The following is a 26,001-nucleotide window of genomic DNA, read 5'->3' as shown; positions in this document are numbered from 1 at the left end:
AATAATTTTAACCTTTTGTTTCTCCATTAGATTATTATTTTTGACAATTTTTTTTCATTTTAAAAGAAAAAATTTATTTCTTTATATAGGTTATACCATTACGTCGATCTCTCCACCTCATAAGGGACTCATCTAGGAAGTGTGGAATATCTTACTACAACTAATAATTCTGTACAATTTTTTCACTTCTGATATTTCAAAACAATGTTTTTTTATACAAAATAAAGTGTTGATAAAGTCAATATTTTGTAATAGTAGTATAAACATCAAGTGTAGATCAAATAAAGAAGAAGAATATATGTCGTTTTTAGATGTTTTCTATTCCATTATTTTTTAGTGAATTAATTAAAAAGGTAGCTTTTTAAATTTATTTTCAAAACAACTAATTTAGAATATAAAAGTTTACTTTTAAATATTTTTTATTACTTTTTTCATATTTCAAATATTTGTAATTTGCAATTTTTTTCAATGCATTTTTTTTTTACATTTTAATTACTTATAAATTGAATAAAATTTATAAATTTAAATTTAAATTATGTCTAATTAATTAATAAATATTTCCAACTTCAAGATAATTTCATCTTATTACATCAAATTTACCAAAGTCATTCTTTTAAAATGAAAATGAAAAACAAAATTATAAGGAACTCGAGTGCAAAGGTTGTAACTAGGAACAAATGACTAATAATAACAAGTTAAGTATCAAAGTTAGTTAAAGAAAAAGAACAGTTTGACATATGATCCAAAATTGTGAGGCATGGACAGGAGTGAGGTGATTTCCAATAGGTGACTACGTGTTGAATACTTAATATTGACAAGTATTACATACAAATTAATTTTAAAGAAAAAAATAATTATTTAATATATTGATTAAATTATATATTATTTATTAGTATCTAAAGTAATTTATATCACTAATTAATTAGATACTAATAAATTGTGAGGCATGGACAAGAGTGAGGTGATTTCTAATAGGTGACTACGCATTGAAGACTTAATATAAACAAGCATTACAAAAAATATCATTAAATAGAAATCAATTTTAGAAATAAAAAAATAATTAGTTACTATATTGTTTAAATTAGATACTATTTATTTATTAGTATATCTAAAAAAACTATTTCTCGAGAATTTTTCAGAAATTTTGTGCAAACCAAGCTTATCATCTACCAAAACTTGTGAAATTCCGCCCTACTTTCTGCAATTTTATTCTTGATCCGTATTGCGTTGAAAAAATTCACACAAGTACTTTCATATATTGTTTGCACCCAGGACGTCCATAAACAAATAACAAAAAGAAGATACGGGGAAGAAAGGCCAGGACGTTTTGTTTTCGGAAAACCAGTTTTATTCAATCTCGGTCTGGGACTTACTACGCCTTACTCCTTAAGTATTTTGGTCTTAAATTTTTGTCAGACATTCGTCATTGTGTCTATTGAGTTTTGGCTGAGATTTGAGTCCCAAATTCATCCCAGAAGATTTGCAATAAATTTTTTATTCATCATGTCAGGGTTAAAAGGAATGTCCGTTTGTGTGTGAAACTGTTTGATTTGTTTCCTAAGTTAATACTCATCCGTTTGACCTGAAATTTGTCACACTTTGTCTCAAATTCAATCGAGATTCTCACGTGAAATTTAAAAAAAATATATATATTTTTCAAAAAAATTGTGCAAAAGTAATTTTTATCATTAATAATATTTTCTAAATTAGTATCTAAAGTATATATTTAAGTATATATTTATACGGATGGTGGGGTCGTTTCTTCTAATTCTTTACCATAATTATAATGATGTGAAATCATTCACCACACAACTATACTAACTATCAACTTCCAATTGCATTCTTTCCTCCCAAAATAACATCATGGCAGAAACACTTCTTTTCAGCTTTGCAGATTCGCTCATAACGAAAATCACTTCTCGAGTCGTCCAAGAAGCTTCTTTGGCGTTTGGTGTGCACAGTGATCTACAACATATGAAAGCAACTATGGCACTCATCAGTGTGTGCTCTTAGATTGACCTTAAAACTTGAAGTCTCTTAAATTATTTTTTTAATACATTTTAAATGATGATTGACCATAATTCAAGTCTGTTAAATTTATTTTTTTTAATACTCGGTTACCCACTTGAATTCCCACCTCAAAGGGGGGGAAAATAATGCAGTCGTTTTCCAGTATTAAATAGAAGCAATCTAGAAGGTAGTTGTGTTAAATAGGATCCACGTAGCATAAAATAATATGTAACCAAAACAATTAATTTTTTTTTCATTTTTCATCTTCATCAACAATAATATAATTTGTTTTCCACATATATGTATATACATAAAGTGGAAAACATAGATCATGTATATCAATTAACTCAGTGTTCATATCTCAACATGGCCAATAAATATTTTGGGCGATAACCCTTTTATTAAAGGGTCATCAATTATAAGATTAGTATTAATATGTTTTATTGACACTCTAGTTCTAAACTTCTTCCTTAATGACAAGTATTTCAATCACATATGTTTAGCACCTTTGGAATACTTACCGTTCTTCAAAAAAAATACAACTGCAAAAATTATCACAATAAATTCTTAGCGGTTTGACAATTGTTGGAGATCCCACATCGACTAGAGATTAGAGTCTTTCATTGTATATAAGTGGGTATAAACCTCAACCTCATGAACCGGTTTTATGGGGTTGAGTTAGGTTTAAAGTCCACTTTTTAATATGGTATCAGAGCCATTTTTGAGCCTATCCTAGCGAGTGTTTGTGTTGGGCCTATCGTGTCACCCGCTATCGAGCCTCTATCGGACCAACCATAATATATAGTCCCACGCACGAGTTGGCAGTCTCGGCGTGAGGGGAGTGTGTGTTGGAGATCTCACATTAGAGCCTTTCATTGTATATAAGTGGGTGCAAACCTCAACCTCATGAACCGGTTTTATGGGGTTGAGTTAGGCTTTCCATGAAATCATTCCTCCCACTAAAAGATACACATGACCAAATGTAAATTTTATTCTATCCATACAACCAACAAAATCTGAATATGTATATTCAATATCTCAAGATGATCAAATCTCCCATAAGTAAGCATGTGATTTTTTGTCCATTGTAAGTATTTTAAGACTTTCTTCTTAGTTTTCCAATAATACAATCTTGGATTACTCTGGTATCTACCAAGCATACACTACAAGAAAATCATGAAATAGAAACCAATGTTAGAGATAAAAAATAATTAGTTGCTATAGTGACTAAATTATAGATTATTTTAGAGACTAAAAAAAATTTGGTTTCTAAATTAGTTTCTATTATTGTTAAATGATTTCTAAATTGGTATCTAATTAACAATCAAGATTTTTGTTATCAAATTTAGAATCTAAATAATTGGTAGTTAAATATTTTTTTATGGGTTATACCAGCTTTGTCGGTCTTTCCACCTCAAAGGAAAGTAATCTATGGCATGCAATTAGGAAATATCTAGATCCTATTTATATTCCATATATGTAGTTATAATGGTATCAACATTTAAGTGTAGATCAAATGAAGAAAAATATATTGTCTTACTTTATGTTGAGATATTTAACTTGATCCACACTTTTAAAAAAGAACTTCAAAATATCCTGTAATTAAACATTGTTTGTTTGAGAGCTTTTAAAAAAGTTTGATAATCAATTTTAAAATAAGTTATAAAAAGAAATCTTTTTAATATGTATTATTGATAAATTCAAAAGTAACATTTTAAATCGATTACAGTTACTTTTAAATAGTTTGTGTTATAAATATTTAAAATGGTCTTTTAAATCAATTTTTGAACAAACCGATAAAAGAAAAGTTTGTTTTTTCATATTTCTATTTTTCACTTAAAACTGATGCTAACACTGCAAAAAAAAAAAAAAAAACTTTAGTGATATGAATATTTATCACTATATGTAACTAATATTTTTATTATTTACAAAAATTATTTGTCTATTTTTAGAATTATTATTAATGTGTTAGAAATAGACTGCAATAGGTGAGACTCAAAGCCAAATCTCTTAAATTACTAAAGAAATTTTAACCATTACACCAATCAAATTTTGTTGTTATATTAAGATTATTATTACACTTACTAATGTTATTATCAATATTAATATAAGTAACAATATAAAAATTATTAATATTATTTATATATTTAATAGCATTCATATTATTAATTTCATTATTATTATTATTTATATTAGATATCTCACGAAAATAACTACTTCAACTTTAGATATTCATAAACATGAGTCTTTAAGTAATGTTGAGGAGATGTTTAATCCTAAGGTTACATATGTAATGGATCCATCTAAGAAGCTCAAAATAACAACAGTTTCTCTTCAATTTTACTTTAAAAAAATGCCTTTTTTTATAATTTAATTTAAAAATATAATTATCTCATTATAAAGATCATGTTAAATGTTACAAAATTTTATATTCTTAAAAAAAATTCATAATCTTTTAATAACATTTATTTTTTTTTAATTTTTTAAATAAATTTATAATTTTTTATTTTAATAAATGAGGTTAAATTTTTATATCTTTTTAATAAAGTAATATTTAATTATCTTATTTTATTTAACAATAGACATTGATTATATATTAACTTAAATATAATTATATTCATATTTTATTATTTATTTAAATATATTATAAGGTTCACAGTAAAGTAATAATTACAATTAAATAATTGTACATGTTAATGATAAATTTCACTGCATATTTTTGTAAAACAACATTGATAAACCTAATTTCAAAGAGAATAATTGCATTTTTCTCATAATAAGCCTAAATACTAACATCTTATTTGTATCTTAACTTTGAGATATTTGGAGATGTACCTTCTTTAAACTGTGGAGATAATTATCTACAATTTGAACAATACATGATAACTGATTTAGTTATAACTTACTAAATTATAACTTTCAAACTTATTTTTGAATATTTTAACAGTTATAATTGATTCCTTATCTCTATATTTATGCATTTATACATAATAACAAATTTTGTACTTAATCATTTATATTTTATAATTATATTTATTTTCAGAAAGAGATAAAATTTAATAAATAGTATAAGTTTATATCATTTGTAAAGTATGAAGAAAAAGAATAACATAATCAAATAAAAAGAAAGTGTTAAATTGAAAAGAAAAGATTAAAAAAAATTGTTGACGGAAGAATTATGTACTTTTAATTATTTATTCTATAATTTCATGAATTCTGATTATATGTTTTCATTTTCACTTTTAACACATTAGTTGGATGCAAATTGTTGATTTATATTATTTTTTATAATAAATTTTTTTGTTATTAGTTATGTTTATTTTTAATGAATGGTATCTATATATTTATTTTCATCTATCTATCTATATAACTATTATTTACTTATATAAATAGTATATAATATATATATATATAGAAAGAGAGAGAAAGAAAAAGAAAAAGAATGAAAGAATAGTTAAATAGTTAGACGGTTAAAATTCTATATGCTGGATTTAAATTTGAAGTAAATATATTATATATTAACTAATATTATAATAAAAAAATATTAAGATATGAATAGATGGATAAAAGTATCAAAATAACTATTAAAATAACTATTGTAATTGTAAAGTGACACAGTGAAAGAAAAATTGTCTCTTTAATAAAAGATCATGGGTTCAAATTTAAAGTAGAAAAATTTAATATTTTTTAACAATTACTAGTGATATAATAATAAAATTAGTATTATGTGATATTTTATATTATATAATCATTATTAATTTATAAACATTCAATAAATTTTTTATTAATTATATTTTTATTAAAAGAAAAATAAATTTATCATATGATATTTTATATTAATAAATAATTATTTATAATATATATTTTTTATTTTTAATAAAAATTTAGTAACAACCTAAAAATAATCACAAGTAGCGACAACAAATTTTACATATAATATTATTAATTGCATTAATACAAAATAAAAATAATATTGATATCATACATTTAAATATAGAATAATATTTTCATCAAACACTTTTGTAATTCGGAGGAATGTGTCGGAAAAGAAATGAAGATATATAGACAAGTCAAAATGAAGATAGGAGAATTTCATGTAAGTGTAGGAGTTAAAAGACAGCTAAATTCAAATGGAGGTTGTCCTAAAGAGAAAATCAGGTAGTAGAGAATGTAAGAAGAACACTTAAGAAACAATGTGAGAACAACACCTCTCATATTACACCCCTTATTGTTAAATTTTTACAAATTATATCGCAATTTACTAAATGGGTGATTGCTTGAGTATGGCTCCGAAAATATAATATTAACTTGGTATATAACGTTTTGGGAATAGATAAACTCTAAACCCTAAATTTTAAAGGTGTATAAAAGGTTGTTTCTATTTGGCTGCATATCTGTGACAAGTGTCAAAAAGCTTAGATTTTTTTTTCTTGCTAAAGTGTTGGATTGTAGTTAGTGTGGGTTTTTTTAGTATTTGTATTAACACTGTAAAATGTTTTGTTGTATTTTATTTAATCTTTTCTGATAAAAAAAAGTTTCTATTGGTGAATCCGAATAGTTATCAAAAGTTGAAGTACTAATTTTATCATTTTTGGTTTTTCTATTAGATTATTTTTTTGGACAAGTTCTTTTCTAATTTTGAATGACAGTTTTCTTCTTTACACATGTTATTTCTTGTAATGTGTGGAACTCTTGAGTATGATAAAGGCTTTTGTTGATAGGTTATATCCGCTTTGTCGGTCTTTTCATCTTAAAGCAGAGTAATCTCTGACTTGAAGTTAGGAAATATGGAGATCCTATTTATATACCACAAATGTATTTCCTATAAACTTATACATTTTTTTTAGCTTATGAACTCTTAAATGATTTTTGTTTCATACAAAATAAATGTTGGTAAGTCAATATTTAGTTATAATGGTATCAACATTGAGTTTAGATCAAATGAAGATGTTGAGATGTTTCTTGATCTCGGTTTCAAAAAAAACTTCAAAATACCCTTTAATTATACATTGTTTGTTTGAGAGCTTTTAAAAAAGTTTGATAATCAATTTTAAAATAAATTATAAAAAGAGACCTGTTTAATATTTATTATTGATAAATTCAAAAGTAAATTTTAAAATCGATTATAGTTACTTTTAAATAGTTTGTGTGATAAATTTAAAATGGTCTTTTAAATCAATTTTTGAACGAACCGATTAAAGAAAAGTTTGTTTTTTTCATATTTCTATTTTTCACTTAAAACTACTACTATAATAATCAAGAAATATTTGAAGCATGAATGTTACATCGTATTAAGAAATTTTGCTTTGCCTAACTTTGATATCTATATATACCATTATCATGATTATTATATATAGTTGGATTACTGACTTTAGGAAAGTAGTTTTAACTTGCTTTCATAATCGAAATATATGTCATCATATATCAAACACTTGTTGTAATTTGGAGGAAAGTGTCGGAAAAGAAATGAAGATATATTTGGACAAATCAAAATGAAGAGAGGAGAATTTCATGTAACTGTAGGAGTTAAAAGACAACTAAATTCAAATTGAGTTGTCCTAAAGAGAAAATCACGTCATAGAGAATGTGAGAACAATACTTAAGAAATAATGTGAGAACAACACTTCTCAAATTACACATTTATTGTAAACTTTTACAAATTATATCACAATAACCATGTCATTTCATGCTTGAGTATGGCTCCAAAAATAAAATATTAACTTGATGTATAACTTTTTTAGGAATATATGAGTTATTTTATTATTATATCTACCATAACCTGAATAAAATATTAGAAATAAAGTTACGTAGGATTTTAAATGTGAATAATAAAAGTTAAAAAGTATATAATTTTAAAATTCAAATAATAAAATTCACAAAATTTAAAATCTTATAGTACAATTTAAAGAAATGTAAAATTTTGATAGTAAAATTTGAAATTAAGCCTACTTAAAATATGGAATATGTGTTTTCTTGAAATTTTCTTGAGTACTGCTGATAAAATATGGAATGAACAATGAAATTTTCTTGAATACATTTGTGTCAAGACGCAAATACTCTAGGTTTTAGCATTATGTTTCTCTGAATTTGGTATGGAAACTTCAAAACTTATAAACTAATTTTTATGTATATATTTTTTTTTATCAGCAAAGAATAAATAAAATAAAATGAGACACTTTAGGAGTGTCTCAACCCTTATACAAAACTCCAAAACAGGTTTCCTAGAACCCTACCAACTAAGGATCCAACAAACATTGTACTACTTATCAAGCTTAAATCCCATACAAAGATAAATAAACCCAACAAATACAATTATATCTCCCCACCAGAGAGGTCACACCCTCAAACAAGAGCAACAAATACAATATTTATGTATATAACGCTACAAAAATTACCTAAAGGAATAAGAAACTAATGAGTTTTCAAAACCTTATTATAACCAGACAATTTGATTTTTTTGAAAAAAAAATTGTCAATTTCTTATTGTGATAATTCGGAGTCATTGTTCAAAAATGAACTACTATCCACTCTTAAAAAATTATCTTTATATGACTGTAAAACTTTAAAGTTGGTTTATGTAAAATCTAAACATACAAGAATGTAAAATATAAGAATTTTACCATATATGATTATCAAATACCATACATTCAATTATAATAGAGATATGCACTTAAGAGTGAGTAGTTTCTTCAATAACTTTTTCTTAATCTATCTTTTGCATATTTTTTCTTATCATACTCTTTCTTAATGACCAATCATGAGATAACCTCATTTACAGATAAAAAAACCCTATTTTTTTATTGTTTCCCAATCTCCATGAGTGGTTTTATATATATATAAATGAATGAATCTGTACATTTTTATACAATTTTTTGACATTATAATTACTTATAAATTGAATAAAATTTATAAATTTAAATTTAAAACATGTCCAATTAATTAATAAACATTTTCAACTTCAAGATGATTTGATCTCACCATATCAAACATACCAAAGTCATTAATTTTAAAATAAAAAATAAAATTGTAAGAAACTCATGTGCAAAGTTTGTGACTAAAAGTGGAGACACTCATCATGAAAAGTGGGGAATCAAAATTTGTTGGAGAAAAAGAAGACTTAACACATGAACCAAAATTGTGAGAAATAGGCAAGGGTGAGGGAGCATTGGGTTGACCATTCTCTTTCCTCTTCATATTCACTCTATCCCTCTCTAGTTTCTTAATTTTCTTTTGTTGTTTATGTAACTCTAAGCTTGTATCTCTTTCTTGTAATATGTTTCGATCTGGTTCTCTTATGCACATTTGGTGCATCTTTTGTAGAACTACTTTGTATATAAAATCTTTTTTTAAGAAATTATTTTCCAAATCAATTAATTTTTTAAAATCTAAAAATTATAAATTTCCTTTCCTTCATTTTAAATAAAAAAATTAAAACAAAAATAACTAAATTCTGAACTAGTTTTCTGCGAAATTACACTCAATCATGTTGAGAATTTGATTCTCCAAAAACTGAATTCTGAAGCGTTGCATTAAACTATGTTATTTAAGTAATTATTTGATACTGTATATTATTTAAGTAAAAAAATTAAAACTTTGTTATTTTGAAAAGATTCCGTCAATATATACTTACCGATTGCGTTTATACAACCCACAAACCCTAAATTATACATGCAAAAAGAGAAGTAAAAAAATCAAATTATAACAAATCAAGAAAAATAAAAACATATATTGCATAAATGAGATAAGGATAAATAAAAGTGAGAGGGATGTGAACTAAAGAAGAATGTAATTTTAAGCTCTTTTTTTTTTTCGCAAAGTGTGGAAGGTGATTAAGTTTTATTTGATTTGAATAAGTTTTAAAATTTAGTGAGCATCTTTTTTCAGTTTGAAAATTGCAGCTTAAAGCATCAATGACTTACAAGTTGGCAATTTATAATGTTCAATAATTTATAATGTTTAAATAAAAAATGGTGATGATTATCTCATTTTTAGTTATTAGTATCGCCAGAGTTAACAATATTTGTGTTTAATGTTATTTATATTTTTCATATTTATTTTAATTATTTGTTTAATTAATTTAAATTTAATATTTTCTAATAAATACGCATGTCTTTTAGTATTCTTAACATGATTTAATTTTTAATTCACAATAATTTAGTAAATTGTTAATTTTATATTAAATAAATATTTAAATTTTAAAAATCCAAATCGCCTTTAAAATAATTATGTGTTCACCTTTTAAACAGTTATTTAAAACAACTTTCGAAATTTCTTACCAAAAAATAATTAGTTTAAAAATAGTAATAATACAAATTTGTTAATACATTTTAAAGGATTGACCATGAAACTTCAAATTTGTTAAATTAATTTTTTTTTAATATTCGGTTCTCCACTTGAATTCCCACATCAAAGGAAAAAAAAAATTAAGGTAGTCGTTAAATAGTAGGTAGTTGTTTTCCCAGGATATGATTTCCTAAATATAGGACAAATAGGATCCACTTACCATAAAAAATAATATGTAATCAAAACACTTCAATTTATTTTTTCAGTTTTTATTTCATTTACAGATTTTTTTTATCACAACTTCATAGGATCGACGTAGCATCAAACCTATAAACAACTAATATATTTCTGAATTCAAACAAGTTAAAGAAATGAAGAAAGTGGTAATGTAATGGGTGTTTAATACATTTGAATTATAGTCGGAATTAATATAGAGTGCAACATGCTTACACTAAAATGAACTTATTATAAAATTCATAGATTCACACAATAATCCAACTCCAGCTAATACACTTTATTTTATGTCACATTAGATGATGTATACTAGGCTGGCATACGACTTTTGGCTGTATTACCAAACTAACCATTGTTTTATAAATACCATAATCATGTCAAATCATTCACCACACAACTATTCTACCTTTGCATTCTTCTCTCCCAAAACAACATCATGGCCGAATCACTTCTTTTCAGCTTTGCAGAATCACTCATAGGGAAGCTCGCTTCTCGTGCCGTGGAAGAAGCTTCTTTGGCGTTTGGTGTACACAGCGAGCTACAACAAATGAAAGCAACTATGGCACTCATCAAAGGCGTCCTCTTAGATGCTGAGCAAAGGAATCCGCTGAGCAGTGCACTGAGCGAATGGCTGAGACTGCTGAAGCGAGTCTTTTCTGATGCTGAAGATATAGCTGATGACTTTCAGTGTGAAGCCTTGCGAAAGCACGTTGTCAAAACCTATGGTGACTCATCAAGGAAGGTACGCCATTTCTTCTCAACAAGTAATCCTCTTGTTTATCGTCTTAAAATGGCGCATCGCATTCAAGATATCAACACCAGGTTGGCCAAACTTGCAGCCCAACGAAGCATGTTTGGCCTCCAAATCATTCACCAAGATACACGTGTGGTGCACGTGAGGGAAATGACTCATTCTCATGTAAATCCTTCCAATGTTACAGGAAGGGAACATGACAAAAATCAAATAGTCAAACTTTTGGTGCAAGATGTTCATCACCAAACTCTTTCTGTTATTCCCATTGTGGGAATGGGAGGCTTGGGAAAAACCACACTTGCTAAGTTGGTCTTCAATGACACCAACATTGATGCATGTTTTTCGTTGAAGATGTGGGTGTGTGTTTCTAATGATTTTGAACTTAGGAATGTGCTCATTAAAATTCTAAATTCTGATCCAAACCCAACTGAAAACTTTAATAACTTTGAGACGAAACAACTTCAAAATCGTTTGAGAAATACACTTCAAGGTCAGAAGTTCCTCCTTGTGTTAAATGATGTGTGGAACGAGGATCGTGTAAGATGGGACGATTTAAAGGAAATAATTGATTCGGATGTTGAAGGGAGTAAAATCCTAGTGACTACTCGTAGCCATGAAATAGCTACCATGATGCGCACTAAATTCTCAAATTTTTACCTTCTTGAATGCCTCTCTGAAAAGGATTCTCTTTCTCTATTTTTGAAATCTGCTTTTGAAGATGGAGATGAGAAAAAGCATCCACAGTTGTTGGAGATTGGGAAAGAAATTGTAAAAAAATGTGGAGGCTTACCATTGGCACTGAAAACGGTGGGGAGTTCACTGTTCTCAAGGGTTGATAAGAAAGAGTGGGAGTCTATAAGAGACAATGAGATTTGGAATTTAAAACAAAATGAAAAATCCATTTTTCCAGCTCTCAAACTAAGTTACGATCAACTACCATCATATTTAAAACCATGTTTTGCTTCTTTCTCACTTTTCCCAGAGGACAATGAGTTTTGTTGTTCTCACATTTCTACCTTGTGGGAAGCACTTGGTTTTCTGCCACCATCAAAGGAAAGTGAATCCGTGACTGATGTTACATATCAACTTTTGCATGAACTATGGTCAAGATCTTTTCTTTCAGATTATATTGACTACGGGACCGATTGCTCATTTACGTTACATGATCTGGTGCATGATCTTGCAACTTATATTGCAAAAGGTGAGTTTGAAAGAATAGATCTCCGCAATCCAAAAATATCTGAGAATGTCCAACATTTAGCCTTTACAGATAATAATTTGCTTGCACAAGCTTTTCCTCTCACAGGTTTGAGAAGTTTGCGTTTTCCTTTTGGAATGAACAATGAAGCTTTCTTGAATACAATCTTGTCAACATGCAAATACTTGAGGGTTTTAGAATTATGTTGCTATGAATACGAAAGTTTGCCTGACTGCATTGGAAAGTTGAAACATTTAAGATGTCTTAATCTTGAGTTTAGTAAAAAACTCAAGGGACTCCCTGATTCGGTCTGCAAACTTCAAAATTTGCAAAATTTGAGTCTTTGTGGATGTATAAAGCTGCAAAAGTTACCCAAAGGAATAAAAAATCTAATCAGTCTTCGAAGCCTTAGTATAACCACCAGACAACTTGATTTCCCAGAAGAAGAGATTGCAAGTTTGACTTCTTTAGAAAAATTAATTTTTTGTTCTTGTGATAATTTGGTGTCATTGTTCGAAGGAATACTACTACCCACTCTTAAAATACTATCTTTACATGACTGTAAAAGTTTAAAGTCGGTGTCGTTTCACGCCATTTCAAATCTAAAGGTTTTGAATATCTCTGAATGCGACAAGTTGGAATTGTCGATGAGTCTTGGAAACCAAATCCCTGATTCAAGGTTAAAGTCTCTTATTCTTAAAGACTTGCCACAACTGGTTACGCTGCCTCAGTGGTTTCAAGGATCTGTGAACTCTTTAGAAACATTAGCTATTGTAGATTGCATCAATTTTAAGGAGCTTCCGGATTGGCTACCAACTCTCATTTGTCTTAAAATACTTGTAATTTTCAATTGTCCAAATTTGTTGTCACTCCCTGAGAACATGCATCACCTCACAAATCTTAAAGAGTTAAAAATCATTGGTTGTCCTGAACTATACAAAAGATTCAAGCCTAAAGTTGGACAAGATTGGCACAAGATATCACATATCGAGAAAGTTTTCATTGTTGGATTAGAAAACAAAGAAGAGTGCTGAGAATAACACAAAGAGTTGAAGGTAATAATTTAAACTTTTTGTTTTTCTATTAGATGATTATTTTTTTACCTTTTTTTAATTTTAAAAGAAATGTTTTTCTTCTTTGTTCAGGTTATACCATTTTGTGAGTGTCTTCCCTTCATAAGCGACTAATCTAGCAGGAAGTTGTGGAATATCTTGTTCAGATACAAAATATGTACTTAGAAATTTGTACAATTTTGTCAGTTCTAAACTTTCAAAACAATTTCTTTTATACAAAATAAAGTGTTGGCAAAAGTCAATATTTTGTAATAGTGGTGTCAACATAAAGTGTAGATCAAATAAAGAAGAAGAATATATATCTTTTTTAGATGTTTTCTATATCATTATATTTTAACGAATCGATTAAAAAATATTTTTTAAAAAATAATTTTCAAAACAACCAATTTAAAATATAAACGTTTACTTTTAAAGGTTTTTTATTATTTTTTTCGTGTTTCCAAAATCTGTAAAATTCAATTTTTTGACATCTTATTTACTTATAAATTGAATAAAATTTATAAATATAAATTCAAAATATGTCCAATTAATTAATAAACATTTCCAACTTCAAGATAATCCTATCTCACCATATCAAACATACCAAAGTTATTATTTTTAAAATGAAAATAAAAAATAAAAGTGCAAGGAACTGAAGTGAAAAGTTTGATTAAGAAAGAGGGGGATTGATCATGAAAAGTCATTAATCAAAGTTGGTTAGATAAAAAAACACTTGACACGTGATCCAAAATTGGAATGATTTTTTTACCAAAAGTAAGGTAATTTTAAAGGTTTTTTTTTATCGAAATGTAGCATTTTTTAAAAATTATTGAGATCAACATGTGATGCCAACATGATACAATTTTGTTTTAAAGAAGTCATATCTTGGTGACACGACTTTGATCACACAAAAGTGGAGTTGGATCAAAGTAATACAACTTTAGTGTTGCAAGAATAAGAAGTCATGTTAAGGTTGCACAACTTAAATTCAAACCATTATCTTGAAGTTATATCACCTTGGCATAATTTCTATTTAACACCAAGACTAAAGTCATGTCACATTTGGTACAATTTCGGTTACCAAATTTAGAATCTAAATAATTGATAGTCAAAACCTTGGTAGTTAATTATATATCAATTTATAAATTATTTAACGATAATAGAAATTAATTTAAAAACCAAAAAAATTTAAGTCTCTAAAATGATCTCTAATTTAGTCAATATAGCAAGTAATTATTTTTTATTTCTAAAATTGGTTTCTATTTAATGATTTTCTTGTAATGTACTATGAAATAGAATGCAGTAGTAGTTTCGTAATAAAATGATATTTTGTCTTGTTTTATATGCAGTAGTAGTTTCCTTCCATGTATTACTATATCATCATTCTCGTTAATACAACTTTACAATGAGAAGTCTACAATAAGTTTAAACATAATGTCATTTTCATCAACAATAAAATTATTTGTTTTCCACATCATAATTTGCATGCATATACATAGATGTTAGAAACATGTATATCAATGAGCTAAGAGTGTCAAATAGCAACATTCAGCATACACTAGTAGACATAATAATCATATTCTCAACATGACCTGAATCTATATATCCAATCATCTCATGATGATTAGATCTCCCATATGTAAGCATGTGATTCTTTGACCCTTGTAAATATCTTAAGACTTTCTTTGCAGTTTTTCAATAATCCAATCATAGATTCTAATATCTACCAAGCATACCAACTCCAAAACTAATATATGACATTGTACATGTTTGAGCATTTTTTTTTTTATCAGCAATAAAAAATAAATAAATGGGGACCACTTCAGGGGTGGTCCAACCCTTTTACAAGAACACATAGAATCTAACTCCTAACTTGGCACCCAAAATCGTCGGACAAAGGACCAACCAAACCAAGCGTTAACTAGCTTTACCGAATCAGCCGTATACATGCCAAAGGATCCATAACCCAACAGGGGTAGGAAAAGTAAACTTCGCGGGACTTTGCAGCAATCCAAGACCATACATTTACTTGCGCAGAGGCAAAAACTTCTAACACATCTGCCACTCCTCCATTAAAGACGATTGAGTTCCTATGCTTCCAAATTTCACTCACAATTCCAACCCAAATTGCCCTCCAAACATCATTAACTGAATCTGATGTCTGACTCAACATGTTTGAGCATACATCAAACTCTCAACAACAGATACACATAAGAGATATTATTCACCCGTTCCGAATCATTCTCTGGACATTCCATGAAACTAAATATGCATGGCTTTTAGTTTTTAATGTAATTTAATTTCTAATTCACAAAATTTAGTAAATTATTAGTTTTAGTTTTAAATTAATATTTAAATTTAAAAAATCCAAATCGTTTTTAAAATAATTATGTGTTCACCTTTTAAAGAATGATTAAAAAGAACTTTCGAAATTTATTACCAAAAATTAATTACAAATTACAAATACAAATGTTAGTTTAAATATAGTAATAATAGAAATTAGTTAATACATTTTATATGATTGACCATAAAACTTGAAGTCTCTTAAATACTAATGCAGTCGTTTTCCCGTACCTGACACGGTTGAGTAGAATCGGTATTAAATAGAAGCAATCTAGATGTAGTTATGTAACTAAAACCATTAAATTTATTTTTTCATTTTTTATTTTATTTACAGATTTCTTTTTATCACAACTTCATTGGACCGATGTAGCATAAAACTTGTCAAGAACATAAAAAAAAAACCCTTTGGGACAGTGAGAACTGAACTAAGAAACAAAATATTTTCGTAACAACTTAAAGAAATGAAGAAAGTGGTAATGGGTTTTATAGATTTGAATTAGTCAGAATTTACACACCAACATGTTTACACTAAAATCAACTTATCATAAACATGTTTACACTAAAATCAACTTAAAGAAATCACCTTATTCTAAAAAAAACATATATTGATAACAAGGTAATCCGCCTTTACCAAATACAAATTATTTTATGTCACATTAATTGGGTTTGTGGGAATATGATATACCAAACTAAGCACAGGATTATACATTTTTGTTTTATAAATACCATAATCATAATCATGAGAAATCATTCACCACACAACTATTGTAGCCTTGCATTCTTCTCTCCCAAAATATCATGGCCGAATCACTTCTTTTCAGCTTAGCAGAATCGGTCATAGAAAAGCTCGCTTCTGGTGTCGTTCAAGAAGCTTCTTTGATCCTTGGTGTGCATAGCGAGTTACAAGAGATGAAAGCAACTATGGCACTCATCAGAGGTGTTCTCTTAGATGCTCAGCAAAAGAATTTCCTCAGCAGTGCACTGAGTGAATGGCTGAGACAGATCAAACGCGTCTTTTCTGATGCTGAAGATATAGTCGATGATTTTCAGTGTGAAGCCTTGCGGAAGCACGTTGTCAAAACCTATGGTGGCATCTCAAGGAAGGTAAGCCATTTCTTCTCAACAAGTAATCCTCTTGTTTATCGTCTTAGAATGGCGCATCGCATTCAAAATATCAACACCAGGTTGGCCAAACTTGCAGTCCAAAGAACCATGTTTGGCCTTCAAATCATTGACCAAGATACACGTGTGGTGCACGTGAGGGAAATGACTCATTCTCATGTAAACCCTTCCAATGTTACAGGAAGGGAACATGACAAAAATCAAATAGTCAAACTTTTGGTGCAAGATGTTCATCACCAAACTCTTTCTGTTATTCCCATTGTGGGAATGGGAGGCTTGGGAAAAACCACACTTGCTAAGTTGGTCTTCAATGACCCCATCATTGATGCATGTTTTCCACTAAAGATGTGGGTGTGTGTCTCTAATGATTTTGAACTTAGGAATGTGCTTATTAAAATTCTCAATTCTGTTCCAAACTCAACTAGGGAAAACTTCAATAACTTTGTTCCAAACTCAACTAGGGAAAACTTCAATAACTTTGAGACAGAGCAATTTCAAAATCGTTTGAGAAATATAATTCAAGGTCAGAAGTTCTTTCTTGTGTTGGATGACGTGTGGAACGAGGATCGTGTAAGATGGGATGAGTTGAAGGAAATAATAGATGTAGGTGTTGAAGGGAGTAAAATCCTAGTGACTACTCGTAGCCATGAAATAGCTACCATGATGCGCACTAAATTCTCAAATTCGTACTTTCTACAATGTCTCTCAGAAGAGGATTCTCGTTCTCTATTTGTGAAGTCTGCTTTTGAAGATGGAGATGAGAAAAAACACCCACAACTATTGGAGATTGGAGAAGAAATTGTAAGAAAATGTGGAGGGTTACCATTGGCAGTGAAAACGGTGGGGAGTTCACTATTCTCGAGGGTTGATAAGAAAGAGTGGGAGTCCATAAGAGACAATGAGATTTGGAATTTAAAACAAAATGAAAAAGGAATTTTGCCAGCTCTCAAACTGAGTTATGATCAGCTGCCTTCATACTTAAAACCATGTTTTGCTTCTTTCTCCCTTTACCCACAGGACTTGAGTTTTACTTGTGCTCACATTTCTATCATATGGGGAGCACTTGGTTTTCTGCCACCGTCAAAGGAAAGTGAATCAGTGATTGATATTACATATCAACTTATGCATGAACTATGGTCAAGATCTTTTCTTTCAGATTATGATGACATGGGGAACGATTGCACATTTAAGTTACATGATTTGGTGCACGATCTTGCAACTTATATTGCAAAAGGTGAGTTTGAAAGAATAGATCTCCGCAATCCAAAAATATCTGAGAATGTCCAACATTTAGTCTTTATGGATAATAATTTGCTTGCTCAAGCTTTTCCTCTCACAGGTTTGAGAAGTCTGTGTTTTCCTATTGGAATGAACAATCAAGCTTTGTTGAATACATTCTTGTCAAGATGCAAATACTTGAGGATTTTAGAATTAAGTTCTTATGAATTCGAGAGTTTGCCTGACTGCATTGGAAAGTTGAAACATTTAAGATATCTTAATCTTCAAGTTAGTGAAAACCTAGAAGGACTCCCGAATTCGGTTTGCAAACTTCAAAATTTGCAAACTTTGGATCTTTGTGGATGTATAAAGCTACAAAAATTACCCAAAGGAATAAGAAATCTTATCAGCCTTCGAAACCTTATTATAAACACCAAACAACTTGATTTTCCAAAAGGAGAGATTGCAAGTTTGACTTCATTAGAAAATTTATATTTTTATCATTGTGATAATTTGGAGTCATTGTTCGAAGGAATACTACTACCCACTCTTAAAAAACTATCTTTACATGACTGTAAAAGTTTAAAGTTCGTGTCGTTTGACGCCATTACAAATCTAAAGGGTTTGAGTATCTCTCAATGCTACAAGTTGGAATTGTGGATGGGTGTTGGAAACCAAATCCCCGATTCAAGGTTAAAGTCTCTTACTCTTCAAGACTTACCACAACTGGTTACGCTGCCTCAGTGGTTTCAAGGATCTGCCAACTCTTTAGAAACATTAGTTATTGCAGATTGCATCAATTTTAAGGAGCTTCCGGATTGGCTACCAACTCTGATTTCTCTTAAAATACTTGTAATTATAAATTGTCCAAATTTGTTGTCACTCCCTGATAGCATGCATCACCTCACAAATCTTAAAGAGTTAAAAATCTTTGGTTGCCCTGAATTATGCAAAAGATTAAAGCATGAAGTTGGACAGGATTGGCACAAGATATCTCATATCCAAAAAGTTGACATTGATGAATCAGAAAATGAACAAGAGTTCTCAGAATAATACAAAGTTGAAGGTAATAATTTTAACCTTTTGTTTTTCTATTAGATGATTATTTTTTACCTTTTTTTAATTTTAAAATAAATGTTTTTTTTTCTTTGCACAGGTTATACCATTTTGTCAGTGTCTCCAAACTAATCTAGGAGGAAGTTGTGGAATATCTTGTTCACATACAAACTATGTACTTATAAATTTGTACAATTTTGTCACTTCTGAACTTTGAAAACAATTTTTTTATACAATTTTGTAATAACGGTGTCAAGAGGAAGTGTAGATCAAATAAAGAAGTAGAATATGTCCTTTTTTTTAGATGTTTTAGTATATCATTATTTTTTTTAACGAATCGATTAAAAAATAATTTTTTTTAAATTAATTTTCAAAACAACTTTAAAAAATAAAAGTTTACTTTTAAATTTATAAAATTCATTTTTTGACATTTTAATTACTTATAAATTGAATAAAAATTATAAATATAAATTTAAAACATGTCCAATTAATTTATTAACATTTCCAACTTCAAGATATTCTATTTCATCATATCAAATATACCAAAGTTATTATTTTTAAAATGAAAATAAAAATTAAAACTGTAAGGAACTCAAGTGAAAAGTTTGTGATTATGAAGGAGGGATGTGTACAACTTCAATTCAAACCATTACAAGTTTCGTCAAACCAATATTTTTAAAATGAAAATGAAAAACTAAACCAAAACCAAGACAACTACATTTAACAATGTTTCCAGAGTTAAAATAAAACTAAAACAAAAAAAGAATGAGAGGTGATCTTAGAAGACATATTATCCTCATACATAACTGATAGAGAAGTGATTCTTTCACAACTTCTTTAAACTCTTACAATCCCTTAACAATTTTTTATAATGATTATTTCTTCAATAATTTAATTTATATTTTAATTTAATATAGTGTCAAAATAATTTTTTCCTTAATGATAACATTAGAATGCTATGAAACTGACAAGACTAGGGAAATGATGCTAAATTTTTTTTGTTATTTATGCGAATTCATAATATTTCATTCGGGTTATTATTTCTATCAGGCTTTGGTTGGCTTTCTTTTTAGGTGAATTTCTTTTTATACCCCATGTTTACTTGATTCTATGGAGGTTTTGAAAAAAATTAAAATATTTATACTTTATATTTTCACATTACAATATTTGAAAATATGTTTAAAATTGCACTATTATAAATATATATTTAAAATTCAGAAATAATTTGAGGTTATATAGTGTAAAATGTTTTTTGAGAGCTATGAAAATGGTAAGAAAAAGGAATAAAAGGCTAAAAAAAATTATCTTTATTTCAGCCTTTTTGGTTGCGTCTCCAATGGGCACACATGATGCTAGAATCTCACCTCACTTATCTTCTTCCTTTTCAAAACTCAAGGATTCAACTACGAATATTATATATATTTATGGTTTTTACATGTAAAAAGATATTTAATGAGAAATTCATTTTGATTAAAAACTAAAATTTAGATCATACAATCATTTATAAATAAAAAGTTAAGATTATTTATCTTAATAGTCACGTGATTACTTAATATTATAATAGGACTTCCTCACACCACTTATGTTATTTTAATATTAAATAACTCATCATCAGACTTTATAATTAATTTTTATTTTCTCGCTAAACATAGTTCCTTCATGCACATTGACAGATATATCAAGTAAGAATTATCATTATTATTAAAAATGAAAAACTCAACATAATCATTAGATTGTATCTGAATTATTATTTAAAATGCAATGACGCGTAATTTCAAATATTGATATCAAGTTATAATGAGAAGTATTTTTTAAAAGTCCTTTTAAATCGACATTAGTAAAATTATATATTTTAATTCACTTAACTTAATTAATTTAACACTAATTATTTTTTTGTACACATTGAGTTTATAAGTTTATCGTTATAGTTTTTTTTATGACAAATGAATTCATCTCCATAAGTATTGATTGAATTCTACATTAATAAATTATAATATGGATAATATCTAATTTTTTAAATTGAGTAGGAAGATTAGAATAGATATGTCTATATTTGTCTTCAATTTCACACCCATTTCATTATTTATTCAGGTCTTAAATCACTATGTATATTTTTTTTATGTTTAATACTTAATATCATATTTCATTTATTTTTATTTATTGTAATTTTTATTTTTTATAAAAAAAATATTTAATTAATATTTAGAACAATGAAGAAACAAATAAGAATAAGCATACTCATCGTTGCTAACATCCTACTTTGCAATATATAAGAATACAAATAGATACAATTATTTTTACACAAGAAATATGTGAGAAAGAAGAAGAGGAGAAAAGAGAATCGTAACCCTATAACTAAAACAAATGGTTACCATCACAACAAACTAAAGCAATGTTGACATCTGAAGATTATAGAGAGAAATATCATATTTATATTTATGTAATATGATTCAACGTCAAACACCTCTAATCACTTTTTTTCTATCATATTATATAAATATATTAATTTTATTTTGTTAATTATTTTTTTATTTTAATATCTAAATAAGTATAAGTCTTAGGTGTAATTATTATTTTTTATTAGTTTATTTCACAAGCTAGGTTGTCATGAAACTCCAATAATTTCCTTGAAAGGAATCATTGGTGGCCTGCTGCAAGGATAGAATCTAAAACAGTTTTGATATAAATATTGGATTGTAATAATTCAAAAGAGATTGAAATGTATCTATTTATTGCAGTTGTGGATTTCGAGGTTCTCCATAACTTTGTTTAAATGAAAAATGTCAGAAAGTTGAAATGGAAAAGTTCAAAAGAGATCACAAAGTTAAAATGTATCTATTTATTGTAGTTGTCGATTTTAGTTTTTAGTATTGCCACAGTCCAACAATATTGTGTTTAGTGTTATTTATATTTTTTACTACTTATTTAAATTATTTTTTAATTAATTTAAATTTAATGTTTTCTGATAAATATGCATGTCTTAGAGTATTCTTAACATGACTTAATTTTCCATTCACAATAATTTAGTAAATTATTAATTTCACCTTTTAAACAATGACTAAAGAGAATACTTTCCTAAATAAAAATTATAAATAATGTTAGTTTTAATATTGTAATAATACATCTTAAGTGATTGATCATAAAACTTGAAGTCTGTTAAATGATTTTTTTTAATACTCGATCCTGCACTTGAATTCCTACCAGAAAGGGAAAAATAAACTAAAATCCTTTATAGATTTGAATTAGTCAGAATTTACACACCGACATGTTTACACTAAAATGAACTTACTATAAACATGTTTACACTAAAATCACCTTATTATAAAAAACCATATATAAAGAAATCAGCTTCACCAAATACAAATTATTTTATGCCATACAAATCATGTGAACCATGCATTCACTCACTGATCCACCTCCAGCTATTACAATTTATTTTATGACACATTAGCTGACATACCAGTTATGGGTGTATGGGAATATTACCAAACTGAGCATTGTTTTATAAATACCATAATGATAATGATGTGAAATCATTCACCATTCCAATTGCATTCTTCTCTTCCAAAACAACATCATGGCAGAATCACTTCTTTTCAGCTTTGCAGATTCGCTCATAAGGAAGATCACTTCTGGTGCCGTGGAAGAAGCTTCTTTGGCGTTTGGTGTGCATAGTGAGCTACAAGAGATGAAAGCAACTATGACACTCATCAGAGGTGTGCTCTTAGATGCTCAGCAAAAGAATCTGCTGAGCAGTGCACTGATCGAATGGCTGAGACGGGTCAAGCGCGTCTTTTCTGATGCTGAAAACATGGTCGATGACTTTGAGTGCGAAGCGTTGCGGAACCACGTTGTCAACACCTATGGTGGCTGCTCAAGGAAGGTACGTCGTTTCTTCTCAACAAGTAATCCTCTTGCTTATCGTCTTAGAATGGCGCTTCGCATTCAAGATATCAACACTAGGATGGCCAAACTTGCAGCTCAAAGAAGCATGTTTGGCCTTCAAATCATTCACCACGATACGCGTGTGGTGCACCTGAGGGAAGTCACTCTTTCTCATGTAAACCCTTCCAATGTTACAGGAAGGGAACATGACAAAAATCAAATAGTAAAAGCTTTGGTGCAAGATGTTCATCACCAAACTCTTTCTGTTATTCCCATTGTGGGAATGGGAGGTGCGGGGAAAACCACACTTGCTAAGTTGGTCTTCAATAACGTTAACATTAATGCATGTTTTTCCTTGAAGATGTGGGTGTGTGTTTCTAATGATTTTGAACTTCGGAGTTTACTCATTAAAATCCTCAATTCTGCTCCAAACTCAACTTGGGAAAACTTCAATAATTTTGAGACGGAGCAACTTCAAAATCGTTTGAGAAATACACTTCAAAGTCAGAAGTTCTTGCTTGTGTTGGATGATGTGTGGAATGAGGTTCCTCAAAGATGGAATGAGTTGAAGGAAATAATAGATTCGGATGTTGAAGGGAGTAAAATCTTAGTGACTACTCGTAGCCATGCAGTAGCTACCGTGATGCACACTAAATCCTCAAATTCGTATCTTCTGCAATGCCTCTCTGAAGAGGATTCTCTTTCTCTATTCCTGAAATCAGCTTTTGAAGATGGAAATGAGAAAAAACATCCTGAACTATTGGAGATTGGGAAAGAAATTGTAAAAAAATGTGGAGGGCTACCATTGGCACTGAAAACACTAGGAAGTTCATTGTTCTCGAGGGTTGATAAGAAAGAGTGGGAGTCCATAAGAGACAATGAGATTTGGAATTTTAAAAAAAATGAAGAAGACATTTTTCCAGCTCTCAAACTGAGTTACGATCAACTGCCTTCATATTTAAAACTATGTTTTGCTTCTTTCTTCCTTTACGGAGAGCATGCTAATATTCTAATTTCTCAAATTTCTACGTTGTGGGAAGCACTTGGTTTTCTTCCACCACCAAAGGAAGGTGAATCAATGATTGATGTTGCGAGTAAATTTTTGCACGAACTGTGGACAAGATCGTTTCTTTTAGATTATGTTGACTTAGGAGGTGAAGGTGTTTTTAGAATCCATGATTTGGTGATTGCTCTTGCAGTGTATATTGGGAAAGGTGAGTTTGAAAGAATAAACTTCCACATTCCAATAATATCCAAGAGTGTCCAACATTTGTCATTTGGGAAAAATATTTTTTATGGTGAATATCTTCTTCCCACGGATCTCAGAACTATCATATGTTCTAACGGAGGGAACAATAAAGATTTCTTGAACACATTGGTGTCAAGGTGCAAATGCTTGAGGATTTTACACATACGTGATTCCGAATGTGATAGTCTGCCTCGTTGCATCGGAAAGTTGAAACACTTAAGAGTCCTCAATCTTTCACAAAATGAAGAACTTAAGGAACTCCCTGATTCAATCTGCAAACTTCAAAATTTGCAAACTTTGATCCTCAGTGGATGCATAAAGCTACAAGCGTTACCCAAAGGAATGAAAAATCTAATTAGTCTTCGTGAATTGGTTATAACTATCACACTACCTGAGTTTCCTAAAGTGATTGCAGATTTGATTTCTTTAGAAAAATTATATTTGACTAATTGTTGTAATTTGGAGTCTTTGTTTGAAGGAATGCAACTTTCCACACTTAAATATTTGTCTTTGGTTGGTTGTACAAGTCTAAAGTCGGTGTCCTTCCATGTCATTAAAAATTTAGAGGTTTTGTCGATCTTCAATTGCAACAAGTTGGAATTGTCAATGGGTGTTGGAAGCCAAATCCTCAATTCAAGGTTAAAGGTGCTTTTTTTTCATCTCTTGCCACAACTTGTCACTTTTCCTCAGTGGTTACAAGGATCTGTGAACTCTTTACAATCCCTGGTAATTCAATGTTGCATTAATCTTGAGGAGCTTCCCGAGTGGCTACCATCTCTAATTTGTCTCAAACAACTTTATATTTTCAATAATCCAAATTTGTTGTCACTTCCTCATAACATGCATTGCCTCACAAATCTTGAATACTTACGAATAAGTGGTTGTCCTGAATTATACAAAAGATTCAAGCAGGAGGATGGACAGGATTGGCACATGATATCACACATCAAACATGTTGTTATAGATGAAGGAGAATTCTCATAATAACACAGTCAAGAGTTGTTGAAGGTACTAAGTTTACCATTTAGCTTTTCTATTGCATTATTATATTTGTCAAGTTCTTTTTATTTTTAATTTTAAAACAGAAGAATTTTCTTCTTTACACAGGTTATACCATCCTATCACCCTCTCTCATCTCATAAGGGACTAATCTAGCAAGAAGTTATGGAATATCTTATTTACATACAAAATATATCTAATAAATTTATAGAATTTTTTCACTTCTTTGTTGGTAAAGTCAATATTTGTAATAGTGGGTCAACATCAAGTATCAAGTGTAGATCAAATAAAGAAGAATATGGCCTCTTTTATATGGTTTCTATATCCTTGCTTTTGAATGCTTTTGAAAGAACTGATTAAAAAAGTAATCTTTATTTTCAAAACGAATAATTTAGAATATAAAAATAGTAATTTCGTAATGAATTGATATTTCCTGTTTATATGTTCATTGATATCCTTGTTATGGTGTAAAGTAAGGAAATTTAGTTTCTAAATTTGATTGAAAAATCTTGGTTGCTAATTAGATATTAATTTAGAAACTATTTAATAATAATATAAACTAATTTAAAAATTAATTTTTTTTAGTTTTTAAAATAAT

General features: G+C 28.7%; 3 protein-coding genes across 4 annotated transcripts; all 3 read left to right on the top strand.

Moving 5' to 3' along the window:
* Nucleotides 1–10,917: 10,917 nt before the first annotated feature.
* LOC137829465 (putative disease resistance protein RGA3) lies at nucleotides 10,918–13,859 on the top strand. Of its 2 annotated transcripts, none has more exons than XM_090304526.1 (2): nucleotides 10,918–13,534; nucleotides 13,625–13,859. In XM_090304526.1, exon 1 carries the CDS (start codon nucleotides 10,964–10,966, stop codon nucleotides 13,511–13,513), a length of 2,550 nt encoding a protein of 849 aa, XP_090160652.1. In that variant the 5' UTR covers nucleotides 10,918–10,963; the 3' UTR covers nucleotides 13,514–13,534; nucleotides 13,625–13,859. The 2 variants fall into 2 exon arrangements, with proteins under 2 accessions (XP_090160652.1, XP_090160653.1); XM_090304527.1 differs by having other exon boundaries at nucleotides 10,921–11,269.
* A 2,794-nt stretch (nucleotides 13,860–16,653) lies between these two features.
* Nucleotides 16,654–19,554, top strand: LOC150026015 (putative disease resistance protein RGA3). Its single transcript, XM_090304525.1, has one exon. It carries the CDS (start codon nucleotides 16,673–16,675, stop codon nucleotides 19,265–19,267), a length of 2,595 nt encoding a protein of 864 aa, XP_090160651.1. The 5' UTR covers nucleotides 16,654–16,672; the 3' UTR covers nucleotides 19,268–19,554.
* A 3,257-nt stretch (nucleotides 19,555–22,811) lies between these two features.
* Nucleotides 22,812–25,725, top strand: LOC150026014 (putative disease resistance protein RGA1). The gene has a single exon (XM_090304524.1). It carries the CDS (start codon nucleotides 22,848–22,850, stop codon nucleotides 25,386–25,388), a length of 2,541 nt encoding a protein of 846 aa, XP_090160650.1. The 5' UTR covers nucleotides 22,812–22,847; the 3' UTR covers nucleotides 25,389–25,725.
* The last annotated feature ends 276 nt before the right edge of the window (nucleotides 25,726–26,001 follow it).

The sequence above is a fragment of the Phaseolus vulgaris genome, chromosome 7, assembly GCF_051622355.1.
Source record: "Phaseolus vulgaris cultivar YP4 chromosome 7, ASM5162235v1, whole genome shotgun sequence".
Classification (NCBI taxonomy): domain Eukaryota; kingdom Viridiplantae; phylum Streptophyta; class Magnoliopsida; order Fabales; family Fabaceae; genus Phaseolus; species Phaseolus vulgaris.
This window is presented reverse-complemented; position numbering and strand designations above follow the sequence as displayed.

Excerpts from the sequence above, each read along its gene's own strand:
- LOC137829465 (XM_090304526.1), top strand. The coding sequence starts at position 10,964 with ATGGCCGAATCACTTCTTTTCAGCTTTGCAGAATCACTCATAGGGAAG.
- LOC150026014 (XM_090304524.1), top strand. The coding sequence starts at position 22,848 with ATGGCAGAATCACTTCTTTTCAGCTTTGCAGATTCGCTCATAAGGAAG.
- LOC150026015 (XM_090304525.1), top strand. The coding sequence starts at position 16,673 with ATGGCCGAATCACTTCTTTTCAGCTTAGCAGAATCGGTCATAGAAAAG.